The sequence below is a fragment of the Tamandua tetradactyla genome, chromosome 8, assembly GCF_023851605.1.
Source record: "Tamandua tetradactyla isolate mTamTet1 chromosome 8, mTamTet1.pri, whole genome shotgun sequence".
Taxonomy (NCBI): Eukaryota; Metazoa; Chordata; class Mammalia; order Pilosa; family Myrmecophagidae; genus Tamandua; species Tamandua tetradactyla.
The window spans coordinates 49,776,723-49,790,204 of record NC_135334.1 but is presented as its reverse complement, the minus strand read 5'-3'; the positions used below and the strand labels follow the sequence as shown (position 1 = coordinate 49,790,204).

Genomic DNA, 13,482 nt, shown 5'->3' with positions numbered 1-13,482 from the left:
AAACTTCAATTAGATATTGCTACCTTTCATAACTTGCCAAACCCCAACCAGGACCATTCCAGCCTATCCTAAAGAACATCTACGACAATATATAAGATTCTACAAAGATCCCATATATTAGGGTGATTTTCCAGAAACCTGCAACCTCCAGATGGGTCCCTGGACCAGATAAGTCCTGAAATCTCTAGAGAGGCCAGCCTTTCCAGAACATCAGCTAGTTCCATCTCCCTACCCCTTATTATTGACAGCCTTTTCAACATGAAAAAGATAGAATTGGCATAGTCCAAATACCCCTAAAGAGTGGGAGAAAGATCAAAGATGATGGTGGAGTTATACAGAGAAGGTAGTGTTTAACAAGCAAATATGATTGCTGAATCATTATACTGATATTTCTTTTAGTCTCCAGTGTCTTAGAGCAGCTAGATGTAAAAACCTAAAATTGTGGAATTGTAACCCATACAAACTCTGAAATCTGTTTTACAACTAATTGTTGTACTGTGCTTTGAAATTTATTGCTTTTTTGTATATATGTTATTTTTCACAAAAAATATAAATATATTTTTTGATAAATGATATACATATATATATGTATATCATTGATAAAATATATACATATTCCTTCTAGCCTCTAATGTTCTGGAGCAGCTAGAAGGAAAAAATCCGAGATGATGGTATGGTAGCCCATGACAAACTCTGGGATCTGTCCTATAACTACTTGTTGAAGAGTGCTTTAAAACTATTGCTTTTTTTCTTTCTTTGCTTTGTATGTGTTATATTATACAATAAAAAAAGTTTTAAAAAATTGTTCATCATTGATTTCTTTACTAAATATGTATTTCTTCTTCATGGATACCTGAGTTACTTGAGACATGCATTCTCATTCTAGGTTTCATCTCTCACTTCCCAACATCCAGCCTCTTTTGACCCATTGCTCTGTGAATGGCCCAGCTCTTGGCCCTACTCTGTTTCTCTCCATGCTCAAATACACTTTTTTCTTAAATTTTTATTTTGACATAATTTCAAATTTACAAGACAGTTGCAAAATAATACAAGCCCCATACAGAGAACTCCAACCAACTCCTAACCCCCAGATACCCAGATTCACCAATTTTAATATTTTGTCCTTTGCTGTATCATCCTGTCAATCCTTCTAGATATCAATCCATCATCTATTTATCTATCATCTGTCTTATCTATATATCTATCATCTTCTGAACATGGAAGAGCAGGTTGCACATATCCTACCCCTTGAACTTATAATACTCCCATGTATATATCCTACAAACACGGGTATTCACTTGTGTAATTGCTTTAAGTGCAGTTACCGAGTTTAAGAAATTTAGCATTGATTTAAAGCCTAATTATATTATATTACAATTTTTTCTTATGTCCTTTTAAGCCTTTTCTCCTCCATTCTTAGATCCTATCCAGTATCATTTATTGCATCTATTTGTCATTATCTCTTTAGTTTATCTTTTTTATAATTGTGGAAACATAATACAACATAAATCTTCCCATCCCAACCCCTCCCGAGTATATTATTCAGTGAGATTAATCACATTCACAATGTGGCAGATTTCTCACAACCATTCACTGCTAGAACTTTTCCCTCATACCAAACAGAAACCGTATACGACTGATTGCATTAAATCTCCATTTCCCCTGCCCCCATCCTGATTCTGCACCCTAATTCTGTCTCTATGAGTTTGCATATTCTTTGTAGTTATCATAGGGGCTTGCATTTAACATCCTCAATAAATAACAGTCTTGTCTGGTTTGATACCAACAGAGCTTCAACAGTATATATAAACTATGTGCCTGTCCCCTTTTGTTTCCCCACCTTTATGTAGTTATTGTCACAAACCCCATCTTCATAAATTATGACTCCAAAACCACTAATTTATCATTATATGCATTTGCCTTTTGGATCCTGGAGGGAGTAAAAAATGGAATTACAAATAAAAAATGCATAGTACTGGTATTTATATTTACCCATGGCATTATCTTTACTGGAGATCTTTATTTCTTCATGGGGCTTCAGTTGATTGGCTAGTGTCTTTTTCTTTCAACATGCAGAACTCCCTTTATCATTTCTTGTAGGGCCGGTATAAGTGGTGAAGAACTTACTCAGCTTTTGTTTATCTGGGTGATTTTGCCCCAGTAGAAACATTTGGCAATGCCTGGATACATTTTTGGTTGTCACAATTGTGGAAAGGGATGTAACTGGCATCTCTAAGGTAGAAACCAGGGATGTTGCTATGCATTCTACAATGCACAGGACAGACCCCCACAACAAACAAGTATCTGGCCCAAAATGTCAGTAATGGTGAAATTGAAAAACTCTGCTTTAAATTTTGAAATGTTATTTTTCTCATATTTTTTCCTACAATAATTCTCTCTTTTGTAATATCTTTCATACTTAATGAAAGTACCTAATAAAACTAATATATAAATCCACTCATTTCCATGAGAAACTTTATAAAAATTACATTTTTTACAATATTTTAAAAATTTTATAAACTTTATAAAAATTACATTTTAAAAATCATTTAGTTACCCTTGAATCTAGTAACACTAATTTAAATGAAGACTCTCCATTTTATATTTTACAAAAGAATCACATGTATTTAAAAGCAAACCAAATTATTCTGGAACATGTTTCAGATGCAAAAAATATGTGATAGTTTTAGTGATGATTTTTGAATAGTAATTTATTGCAAAAATTCAAGGTATCATTCTAGACAAGATTTCTAGTCCTAGGAAAAACACTAAAGTACTTTTTATCTTTTTATTAAAAATGATGAAAATAATGCTTTTTATTCAGTTTTCCTTCTGTTTTATTTTCGGATTTTACTTGTTTCATTTTTTTGCTTCATGCAAGTACTAAATGAGAAGGTATCAATAATTTACTATTTGGTAGTTAATTTGAAGGTGTAAAACCAGATCCTATCAAACCATAGCAAATTTCTACCTAAGCAGATGGCCTTTAAACTTGCTGTGGTCATTAGATTCAAGTGTCAACTTGGCCAGGTGAAGGTGTCTAGTTATTGCTGTGGACATGAGCCAATGGCATGTGAACCTCATCTGTTGCTGATTACATCTGCAGTCAGCTAGAAGGCGTGCCTGCTGCAATGAATGATGTATAATTTAATTGGCTGGTACTTAAATGAGAGAGCTCAAGGTAGCACAGCCAAAAGCAGCTCAGCATATCTCATCTCAGCACTTGGAGCTCAGCCCAGGTCCTTGGAGATGCAGAAAGGAATCACCCCAGGGAAAGTTGTTGGAACCCAGAGGCCTAGAGGGAAGACCAGCAGAGATCGCCCTGTGCCTACCCATGTAAGAAAGAACCTCAGTTGAAAATTAGCTGCCTTTCCTCTGAAGAACTATATGTTAACTAAATAAATCCCCTTTTATTGAAAGCTAATCCATCTCTGGTGTGTTGCATTCTGGTAGCTACCAAACTAGGACACTTGCTTTACAAAATTTATATTTTAATAAGTGGGAATAATTAAGGGTAAATAATACCATAAATAGTATATATATTTGCGGGAGCTGTTTAGCCGGTTCTCCCGCTTGGGGTCTTCCTCCCAGCGATGGAGGGGAACTTCGCTGGTTCCCCCGGGGCTCGAAGGTGCGGAGGGCGCGCGAGACAAAAGACGACTCATGGGAACTAGTCCGGCTGGCGAGGCGTGCACACTAGAACGTTTATTAGATGAAGTACACTGGTATATATAGGGTGAAGTGTGTAAGGGAGGGGGTGAGCGAGGAGGGTTCAGGGCGATTTTTTGATTGGTTGGGTCGGGTTTTATTGCCATAAATGGAAGGCTTTGGTGGGGGTTTCTTGGGGAGGAGACTGTTAGCACTAGAAGGACCAATGGGATGGTTAGAATTATGTCGTAAAGAGTTGTTAGGTATGCGGCATATATTTAGAAAGAAGTTTCTCTCCTCTTTTTTCAAAACTGTCAATGACAAAGTATTCCATAGTTTACAAATGAATGCAAAAAGACAACCATTTCCATTTGAATTATTTATTCATTCAAATGAATAGTCATTTATTGTATATAAAATTCTCTTTAGTTTACAACATATTTTCATGCCAGATGCATCTTAATTTTCACAGCAATCAGATCTTCTCATTTGTCTTTCTGCAACCTTGAAATGTCATTATACATATTAATTCCATTGCAGATATTTGTTTGCTATACCACACACATTTTTTTAATGTGCAACATTTCCCACTGGACATTAATGACGAAATTAAATTGTTCTGTGTTTTTTTCCTAATATCTACGCAAAAAAGAAAAAGTTGACTTCCTTTTTTGTTTGTTTATTCATGCATCATTAAGATTCTGGAGCCACAAATATAGTTTAAATTTTTCTAGTAGCTATATTACAAAAGTTAAAAGAAATTGATGAAATTAATGTTAATATAGCCTACCCAATATATATCTAAAATATTATCACTTCAATTTGTAACCAATATAAAAATTATTGAGCTGCTTTACATTTCTTCTCCTACTAAGGCTTCAAAATCTGGAGTGTGTTTCATACTTAAAGCATATCTCAATTTAGATGCTAAATATTCATCAAAAATACCTGATCCGTATTTAGATTTCATAAAATTTGCAGTTGAAAAAGTAGATTTACATACCTAAGTTGTTCCAAACAAACTTGAAAGTGTTCCAATAACTAAATCATGTACCAAAGAATAATTTTCCTGAATATTCATGTCCACATTGACAAATAATTGATTTGACTTTGATGTAAAAGCATATTGATTTCAAAATTACATCTAAGTTGAATAAATTCACTAATTCTTTTGTCAACCCAGTATTATTAATATTGAATTCAAAGGGGTATCTGAAAAACAACTCTAAATGTATCAATATCAACAAAGCCTTCTTCAAATTATTCTTGTACTTTTGCAGTCAATTTACATAATGCTGTCAGTTACAATTAAAATCACATGCATATTCATTAATTTTAGAAAAAATGTGTCATTATTTATTTGAATCATGAAATGTTTTAATTTTAAAATAAATTCTTGTGTCATGTAGCTGGGTTACACACAAGCTCTTTCCTTGGAACTTCAAATTTAGCTTCTTCATGCAGTATAATGTTGAGAAAATGAAAGTCATACTGCCAATTTTTTTGTCTTTAATACTTAACAAGCATTCCTTTTGTTTCAAGAAAATCTTACAGTCAACAGTGCAGAATATCTTTGTCAGACTCTTCTATAACTCAATCAATGGGCTTTTGCAAAGAACACAAGATTATTATTTTCATGATTCCCTGTTGTTTCAACAGTTCCATGTACTGATGACAATTACATTTGCACATATATGCTGACTGATTTTACTAGTTATATCCATAACATTTTTCATAGAATCTGTTTCAGAAAACTGAGCACACATATTGTGGATATATATCTTAGAACAGAATGAAACAATAAAGGAAGCAACATATTCTTGTTTAAAATGACAACATACTGGGATTTTTGATTTAATAAAACTAGAGCATCATGCGTGATAACTAATTTTTTAAATATTTAGCTGAGATTCTTCCTTGACAAATAAAAGATTCAAAAATATCAATGCCATGAGTTTGATTTTTTTAGGCCACAATTTGACAGCATATCTTCATAAAGTTGGAAGTCCTTTGAGACAAAACATACCCATAGAATTAATTGGATAGTGTCTCCTATTTTGCATGACTCATCTAAAGCTAAACAAATGTACTTGTAATTTAAAAAATTTTGCTCAATTGATCTTTGATTTGTTGAAATGATTTTATATTCTATAGGCCATTATTTGTGGCTTAATTGAAGACATTTCACAGTTTGCAAATTTTTTTTTGTATTTTCCTCAATTTTCTAGTAAAATTTCCAGAACTAAAATAAATTAGTTTATTTAGTTTATTATTTATCTAAAAAATGTTTTTCTTTTCTATGGAAAAATCCAAGTCAATGTATAGCTAACCAAAATTAAAACCTTAAATCCTGTTAAAAATCATTTAAAATGTTTTGTTGGACATTTACTTGTGATTTCAGGAGTCTAATTTCATCTAATCTTTTTTGACTTTTGAGTGGAAACTTCTTTTCACATTCAATATGTACTCACTGAAAATGTGTTTTTTTTATTTTATCTTTTTTTTACACAAAAAAACAAACAGCTTTTTTAATTTAGAAGGATTCACACTCATTCAAATTTTATGCATTGATTTCTTAGTCATACTTTTATGTCACACTCTTTCAAATTTACATTTCATGTGACCATATTTGTGTGATTATTTGCTTACTCTGTCTCTGTCACTAGACTGTTATTTCACCCAGAACAGGTTCTGTGACTGTATCCCTGGCATTTAGCACTTCTAATAGGTTAATAAATATTAGATGAATAAATGAACAAAAAAAGAATTCTATAAGACAGATCCAGCAGAAGACTAAATATCAGTTCACTTAAAATTAGACTGGTTTATAGATATTAAATATTTTTTAATGTATTATGTATTATGATACCCAAAATGAGCACTGAAGTTTTTTTTTATTTTTTTATGTAGGCTATGGAAGCAGGACTCTCAGAGGTGAAAAGTGAGTTACAGTCACGTGGTGATCTTTTGAGAATTGTAGAAATGGAACGATTACAGTTGCACAGAGAATTATTAAAACTAGGAGAGTTCCAAAATGCTCAAGAAAATAAAAAAAGGTATATTCCTTATATTCAACAGTCCAAGAGAAAATGTTCAAAACATGATTTTTGAATGTTTTTTAAAGAGTTTATATTTGAAACTTTCTAAAGTCTATTCTATATTTATATGCTGTTAATTAGCAGATAGTTTTAGATATTAAAAATAAAATGGTTAATTATTTTATCTTCAAAATTAATATCTTTACTTACCTGGAAAATTATATTTAGTTCTGATTTATGAATACTTGTCACACATCAGAAATTTTCTTACAATTTTTGTTCTTTAGAACATTGGAAAAACAATACTATAGAGCTAGTATTTAATTATATATGCTGATAAATAAGATTTAATTCATATTTTTCTAATTCTTTCATTATGATTGCCTGAAAATCTGATAGTAACTTTTTTGCTTTGCAAATGTTGTATTTTTTTTGGCCTCCAAATTCACTATCTTTTCAGTTCCTTTAAGTGTTTTTGTTAGAACAGCTTTTCTTTCCCTTTTAAAATCAGACAGATATTATATCTCAATAACCACAAAGAAAATGGGACTGCTTAGTAAATGTTTCAGCTTGTTGAATCAACAGTGTGACATCTTTAACAGTTCACTGATGCTCTAATTCTCATTAAGACTCAAATCCTTCTCAGAATCAGAAGGTTAATACTAGGCCAATAAAAGGACTTTACAATTTGATCAGCCAAATTGTGATCGATTTTATTTTAAGATGATTACATTGTTTTAAGGGCAATAGTTATTTCTTTAAAGTTATAGAAATTTTTTTTGCTAGCAATTTGTTTTGACAACAAATGGCAAATTAAGATCCCTAAAAATGACCTATTGTATCATATTCCATCAAGGACGGTGGAATGTCTGTTAGCCAGTAGACATTACTGAGTGCTCTGTATACAAGCTAGATATTAGCTTCAATAATAATGGATAAATCTACTGGATACTTTTTATGTGTATGGGAGTGTTCCAGTATGATAAATTAGTGTGAAATGTCTCTCACACACACACACACACACACACACACAAAGAATGTATTTGCCTGAAAACCTAAGAAATTTCAAGGAAGAGCAAATCATTCAACCCATGGCCAGCTCTGGTTTTGTGAAGAACATTGTAGGTATTTCTCTGATACTCTCACAAGGTTGATGCTGAATTCCAAACTGCCACCTTTGCTGCAATACATGGTTTTACCTATACATGTTTGGCCAATACAGACTCTTTTGTTCTGCTTGACTGCCATTCTCTATTTAAGTTGGTATTTATTTAGGTCTCCAAATGACACTTTTTTCATTTGAAGGGTATTCTTAAACTCTAATATTCTGAGATTTGATGAAAAGGTATGGATTTAACTTTTCACAGCTGTCTTTATAGTTTAGACTTTAGTCATAGTCTTCTCAGTATTTTTCTTTCCTACTGAAATTCTGAATCCTTTTAGCTCTGATAGTTCTGTCCGTTCCACGTTATTATTTTGGTTTGTTATCTCCAGACTCTTCTTCTTCTTTTATTATTATTTTTTTGTTTCTTCTTTACAGTTGGATTAAGGTGAAGCCACACAGACTGAATGTGCCATGGTTTTATAGAAATAGTATAGTAATGTCTTCATTCACTTTCAGTACCTTTCTTAATAATGCCAGGATTTTGTAACTTTTCTTGTTTTTAGTTGTAGAAGTATCTGGTCTGATATGGTCTGGGAGTTACTAATAATAATTCCAACACCCTTTTCTAAATGATGACCAATAGTACCTTTATATATTTATATTAGCATTTTTTGCACTTGTCCACATTGGGGTGTGACATTTGTTCCACTCACTCACTGAATTTTGTAAGATTGCCATGAGGTTTTTACCATTCCCTTCAGCATTCTACTTACTGCAATTGCTGAAGAAGAATTGAAAAATAGGCTATTATCGTTTTTCACTTCTTCCAGATCATAGAAGATAAGACAAGTTTAAGACAATCCTTAAATAATGTTTTAGGTGATATTGAATAAAATGGAAGATGCTCACAATATATTACTAAGTGAGAAATAAAAGGAGACTACAAAAGTATATAGTAGATTATGGTTGTATGGGAAACATGTATGTATTTATACTTACATATGCATTGGAAAAGAAGACAACTAATATACACAAAAATACTAACAATGATTCTTCCTGGATAATAAAATTACAGCAGTATATTGTATATTCTCTGTTTTCTACAATGACTATATCTTTGATAATCAGAAAAATGCAATCTAGTCTAGACTCATGTACCTCAGCGATACCAATCTTTTTAGAATTTTTTTTCTTTGTTAGAGAAGTTGTGGGTTTACAGAATAATCATGCATAAAATACAGGATTGCTATATACCACTCCACCACCAATACCTTGCAACTGGTGTGGAACATTTGTTATAATTGGTGATAGCACATATTTATAATTGTACTATTAATTAAAATCCATGTTTAACTTGGGGTTCACTGTTTAAGTAGTGTAGTTCCATGGATTTTTTTTTCTAATTCTGTTACCATATATACAATCTAACATTTCCCCCTTTAATCATATTCAGATACGTATTTCAATGCTGTTAATTACATTCACAATGTTGTGCTACCACCACCATCTATTACCAAAAATATTTCCATCACTTCAAATAGGAACCCTGTACATTTTAAGCCTTAACTTCCCATTTTCTACTCCATTCTTAATCTATACCTTTTGAAAGATCCTTTCTTTTTAGTCTTGAAATTAGTTATTTCTCCATCATTACTTATAACTTTTTTTGTTTGTGTGTTTTAAGTTTTTGATGTGTAAAACCTTTTTCAGAAGTTCTCTGGCAGTCTAAACTGTGGTTCCAGCCCATTTACGTGCTGATCGATAACCATTCTTCCAAACACTGGACTCGATCAGATTCGTAAAACCAGACCTGATAGAAAACACATTGCCACTTACCCTGCTTCGTTATTTTTACCTTTGTGTTTTTAATGAATTTTACTTTAACAAATCGCCTGTTATGGAAGTGAACATTACTTGCTTATATTTCTCCAAACTTCCTGTGGGAATTATGCTTTTCACACTAATTCCTACTTTTCCCCTCTAATATCCATATGTGTTGCAATTCTGTTTTATAAAGTAAGCAGCCAAAGAAGGGATGTATTTGAGCTCTGGCTAGTTAAATGTCCGTTTCATCATTTTTGATCACTTTTATGGAGTGGGTGTTCCCCTCGGACTTCTCCCAGTACAGCTCTTTCTACTATGCAGAAACAAGTCTGGTATATTTCCTTTCTGTTTCTTTTTAATGAGTTCTCAAGCTATTTTATTATAGGAAGCAATCATTTCTTCTTATCCAAAAGTTTTATCTACATATGCAATCTCAGTAAAGTGTTTTGCCAATTTTAATGTATAATTGAAATTCCTTATTAATTATATTGCTACGTTTTTCCCCATTAAAATCATTTGCACTCAAAGATGTAAATACTAATGGGATTTGAATGCATTAGAACTTGTAATTTCTGTAACTAGAAATGTTTCCAGCAAACTAATGACCTATCTCTGCAACCTACAATGGTCTAAATTAACAAAATAATCATAACAATTTATCAAGTTAAGCTTAAATTTTATTCATTATTTTAACTTGTAGACTTGAATCATCTTATTTACCTTGTGTTAAAGAATCAGATAGAAAAAGAAGAGAGCTGTATTCAGTGGCCCAAAATCAACCAAATCATGAAAAAGAATTGAACAAGGTATGGAAATAATGATCTCCATTCTTCCAGGCAAATCTGAAGTCTTTGAAAACAAAGGGAGAGGGTAGAAATTCCCTTCTTTTTCCTTCTGTATTTTCTCCTAACCTACCATGCTGTTAATTCTGACATTTCCTGTGTGACACTATAAAAAAACACAATTCCTAAGTCATCACTTTTCCACTGGGAGACTGCCCCCTGAGATGTGGGGTTCCTGGGGCTCCTTGAGAGGTGGTTTATAGCACAGGATGTTGAGAGCACAGACTCTGTGCTCAACTGCCTATTATTTGCATAAACTTGTGGAAATTATCTATACAAGTTGCTCAGGATCTTCATTTCCTGGATGAAGATTAAATTACCTAATAATAACTGCCATTTAAGTAGCACTTACCAAGTGCCAGGAACTATTCTAAGGGTATAGCAGATCCTAATGCATTTACTTCTCTCATGAGGTGAGTCTTAATATTATCTCCTTTTTTACATTTGTGGAAACCAAGGCACAAAGGAGTTCTGCAGCTTCCTCCAATATCACATAGCTAATAAGTGGCAGAGGCCAGATTTGAACTTGGGCTTTCTGACTCCAGAGTCTACTCTTTTCCTAAGTTAAAGTCCACTCATGTCAAGTACTAGAAACAGAGCCTAATTCAGAGGAAGCACCTAGTAAAATATTGGCTGCTATGTGCTTATACCCACATTTTTTCACTGGGCACCTAATATGTGCCAAGAACTCTACAGGAGCTAGGAATACAAGGATGAGTAAGACCTGGGCACTGTCCTTGAAGAGTTTATGGTTCTCTTCTCTCTAGAAAAAACAAAGTGTGCTTTCTTCTCTTCCTAGTAAAATCCAATAGTGGCTTTCTTTTCATAACTTTATCATAGACAGTATCTACTTCTTTGGGGTTTGGATTTGAGAATCAGACAGATTATTCAATGTTATATAATCCAAACAAGTATTAAAAATAAGAAAAACCTGGGCTTATTTGATTTATCATTTAATGTGTAGCACCACGCCTGGTATACAGCAAGTGAAGATAAATATTTAAAGAATTAAATAATATTAAGGCTAGGTTCTTCTCCCATAACTATAGAACATAAATTCTATTGTTGTTGTATAAATTCAGTACACATTTATTGAGCATTTAGTAGGACTATAGCTATTTCACTAATTTCTTAGAAGATACATTAATGTGAAAAACAGGTCCTATCTCCCAAAGATTTAAATAGCAGGGAATGATTTTACAGGTTAAGTGTAGAAGAGGTGTTATGAATTAAAATGATGATTTTCCTTATATTTTGAGTACTTTATACCACATAATAATCCCATGAAGCTGATTTTACTGATATTTAATAATACAACCATTAAAAAAATTTCTTTACCAGTGTCCCAAGTAAATGCATTATGATAAAAAATGAATTAAATCCACCTGAAGTATAGTTCTACTGTTCTTAACCTCACAAAATTAGACAAGTTAATAATATAAAGAAAATATAGATTTTGCACAGTTTTGACATGGATAGTATATGAGGCACAAATCTTTTTATACACTCTTAGAGACCACTAGATAGTACAATATTGTATAGAATAGTAAGAAATGAACTGTATATAAATATCGGCAGCTCCTAGGAAGTGTTTGTGAAAAAACATTTTCATTCTCTTGTAATAAAGCCAATGAGAGCCATGTATTGTGAATCTTCCAGGGGTTTTATTTCAGTTCTCTTTTTCCAGTATAAAACTATTTTTAGTCATTTATTTTCTGATAAAATAGGCATTTTTTATAAAGCAAAAAGTCATTAGGAGTGCAGATAAATTAATCTTATTTAGAAAGAAGCATTGCAATAGGGCATGTTACTTTAATATCTAAATAAAAAATAATCAAAATAGTTTAATCCTTTTCATAATAGCATAATCATATTTCTATATTTTAAGAGTTCATATTTAAGAAGAACATGTTAAACTGCACCTTGAGGATGCAATCAGCAAAATCTAGACTAGGACAAACTCTACCAAACAAACAACTCTGTTTCTTCTTCAAATAAATTGTAAGAAAAAAAACTGGAGATGGAACCTATAGATTAAAGGAGACTTGTAAAATATTGTCTTCAGGGTTAAAATATGCATATTCCACTCACCTTGTCTCCTCCTTTGCTCTCAGAAACTGGATAACTTAGGCCCAGTTGCTTCCCTTCCCCATGAGCCTTGTTTTTTTTTTTCCTTCATCTGTAAAATTATAGGAGTAGACCACGTGATTTCTAATTTCATGTCCAACTCTGAAATTCTAAAAATTTTAGTAATAAGAATGTAATGAAATTAGGGGATAGTGGCATAAAATTTGATAATGAATCAAATTTGCCTTTCTAATATGTAAGGTCATCCCACTCTAGGCAACGTCCCTGCCCATGAGAGGTAGCATAGCACAACAGGTAAGGCTGGCTTTCACTAGCAATGTGACTGTGAAAACTTATTTACCTTGATATGCGCATCTGCAAAATGGAGTTATTATGGCCCGGAGATCTAGAGCTGTTGTGGGGTTAAATGAGATGATGTATGCTAAATATTTAAAACACACAAAAAAGAAAGACTTCCAAAAAAAAACTGCATGAGCCAATCACAATGTGTAGACCACATTTAGATCCTAATTCAAATAAACTAAAAAATATTTATCACATTTTTGAGACAATTTTAAATTTGAGTGCTGTCTAGATATTTGATGAAATTAAAGAATTAATGTTAAAGTTTTAAAGATATGATATGGATTCTGGCCAATATTTTTTTAAAGAGCCCCCCTTTTTTAAGAGCTATATTAAAATGTTTAAAGGTGAACTGAAAAACAAGTCAATTTTTAAAATAAGTGCCCTGGGGCAAACTCACATTTCTTTACAGATGGCCTGTATTTAGTTCTTCAACCTCATTTGTCACAATACTCTAAGTGCTAGCTACTCCAAACTTTTGAGTTCCTTGAGTATGCATTGCTCTCTCACCTCCATGCCTTTCCCTCACCCTCTCTCTGGGAGCCCTGTTTCATCTCCAGATTGGCTTCCATTCATCCTTCTATGTTTGGTTCTG

The 13,482-nt window shown here is 32.5% G+C and overlaps 1 protein-coding gene and 1 long non-coding RNA gene across 6 annotated transcripts in view; one reads left to right on the top strand and one right to left on the bottom strand.

Moving 5' to 3' along the window:
• The window catches only part of LOC143644368 (uncharacterized), a 66,944-nt gene extending 54,313 nt beyond the window's left edge, over positions 1 to 12,631 (bottom strand). The window contains exon 1 of the long non-coding RNA XR_013156650.1: positions 12,549 to 12,631. This is a non-coding gene — a long non-coding RNA (uncharacterized LOC143644368). The remainder of the gene's footprint in view (positions 1 to 12,548) is intronic.
• Positions 1 to 13,482, top strand: part of DEUP1 (deuterosome assembly protein 1) — a 107,966-nt gene that overhangs the window by 56,145 nt on the left and 38,339 nt on the right. For all 5 annotated transcript variants that reach the window (XM_077113286.1, XM_077113285.1, XM_077113283.1 and 2 more), the window contains 2 exons: positions 6,559 to 6,704; positions 10,316 to 10,421. In XM_077113286.1, coding sequence (XP_076969401.1) covers positions 6,559 to 6,704; positions 10,316 to 10,421 — 252 coding nt within the window. The remainder of the gene's footprint in view (positions 1 to 6,558; positions 6,705 to 10,315; positions 10,422 to 13,482) is intronic.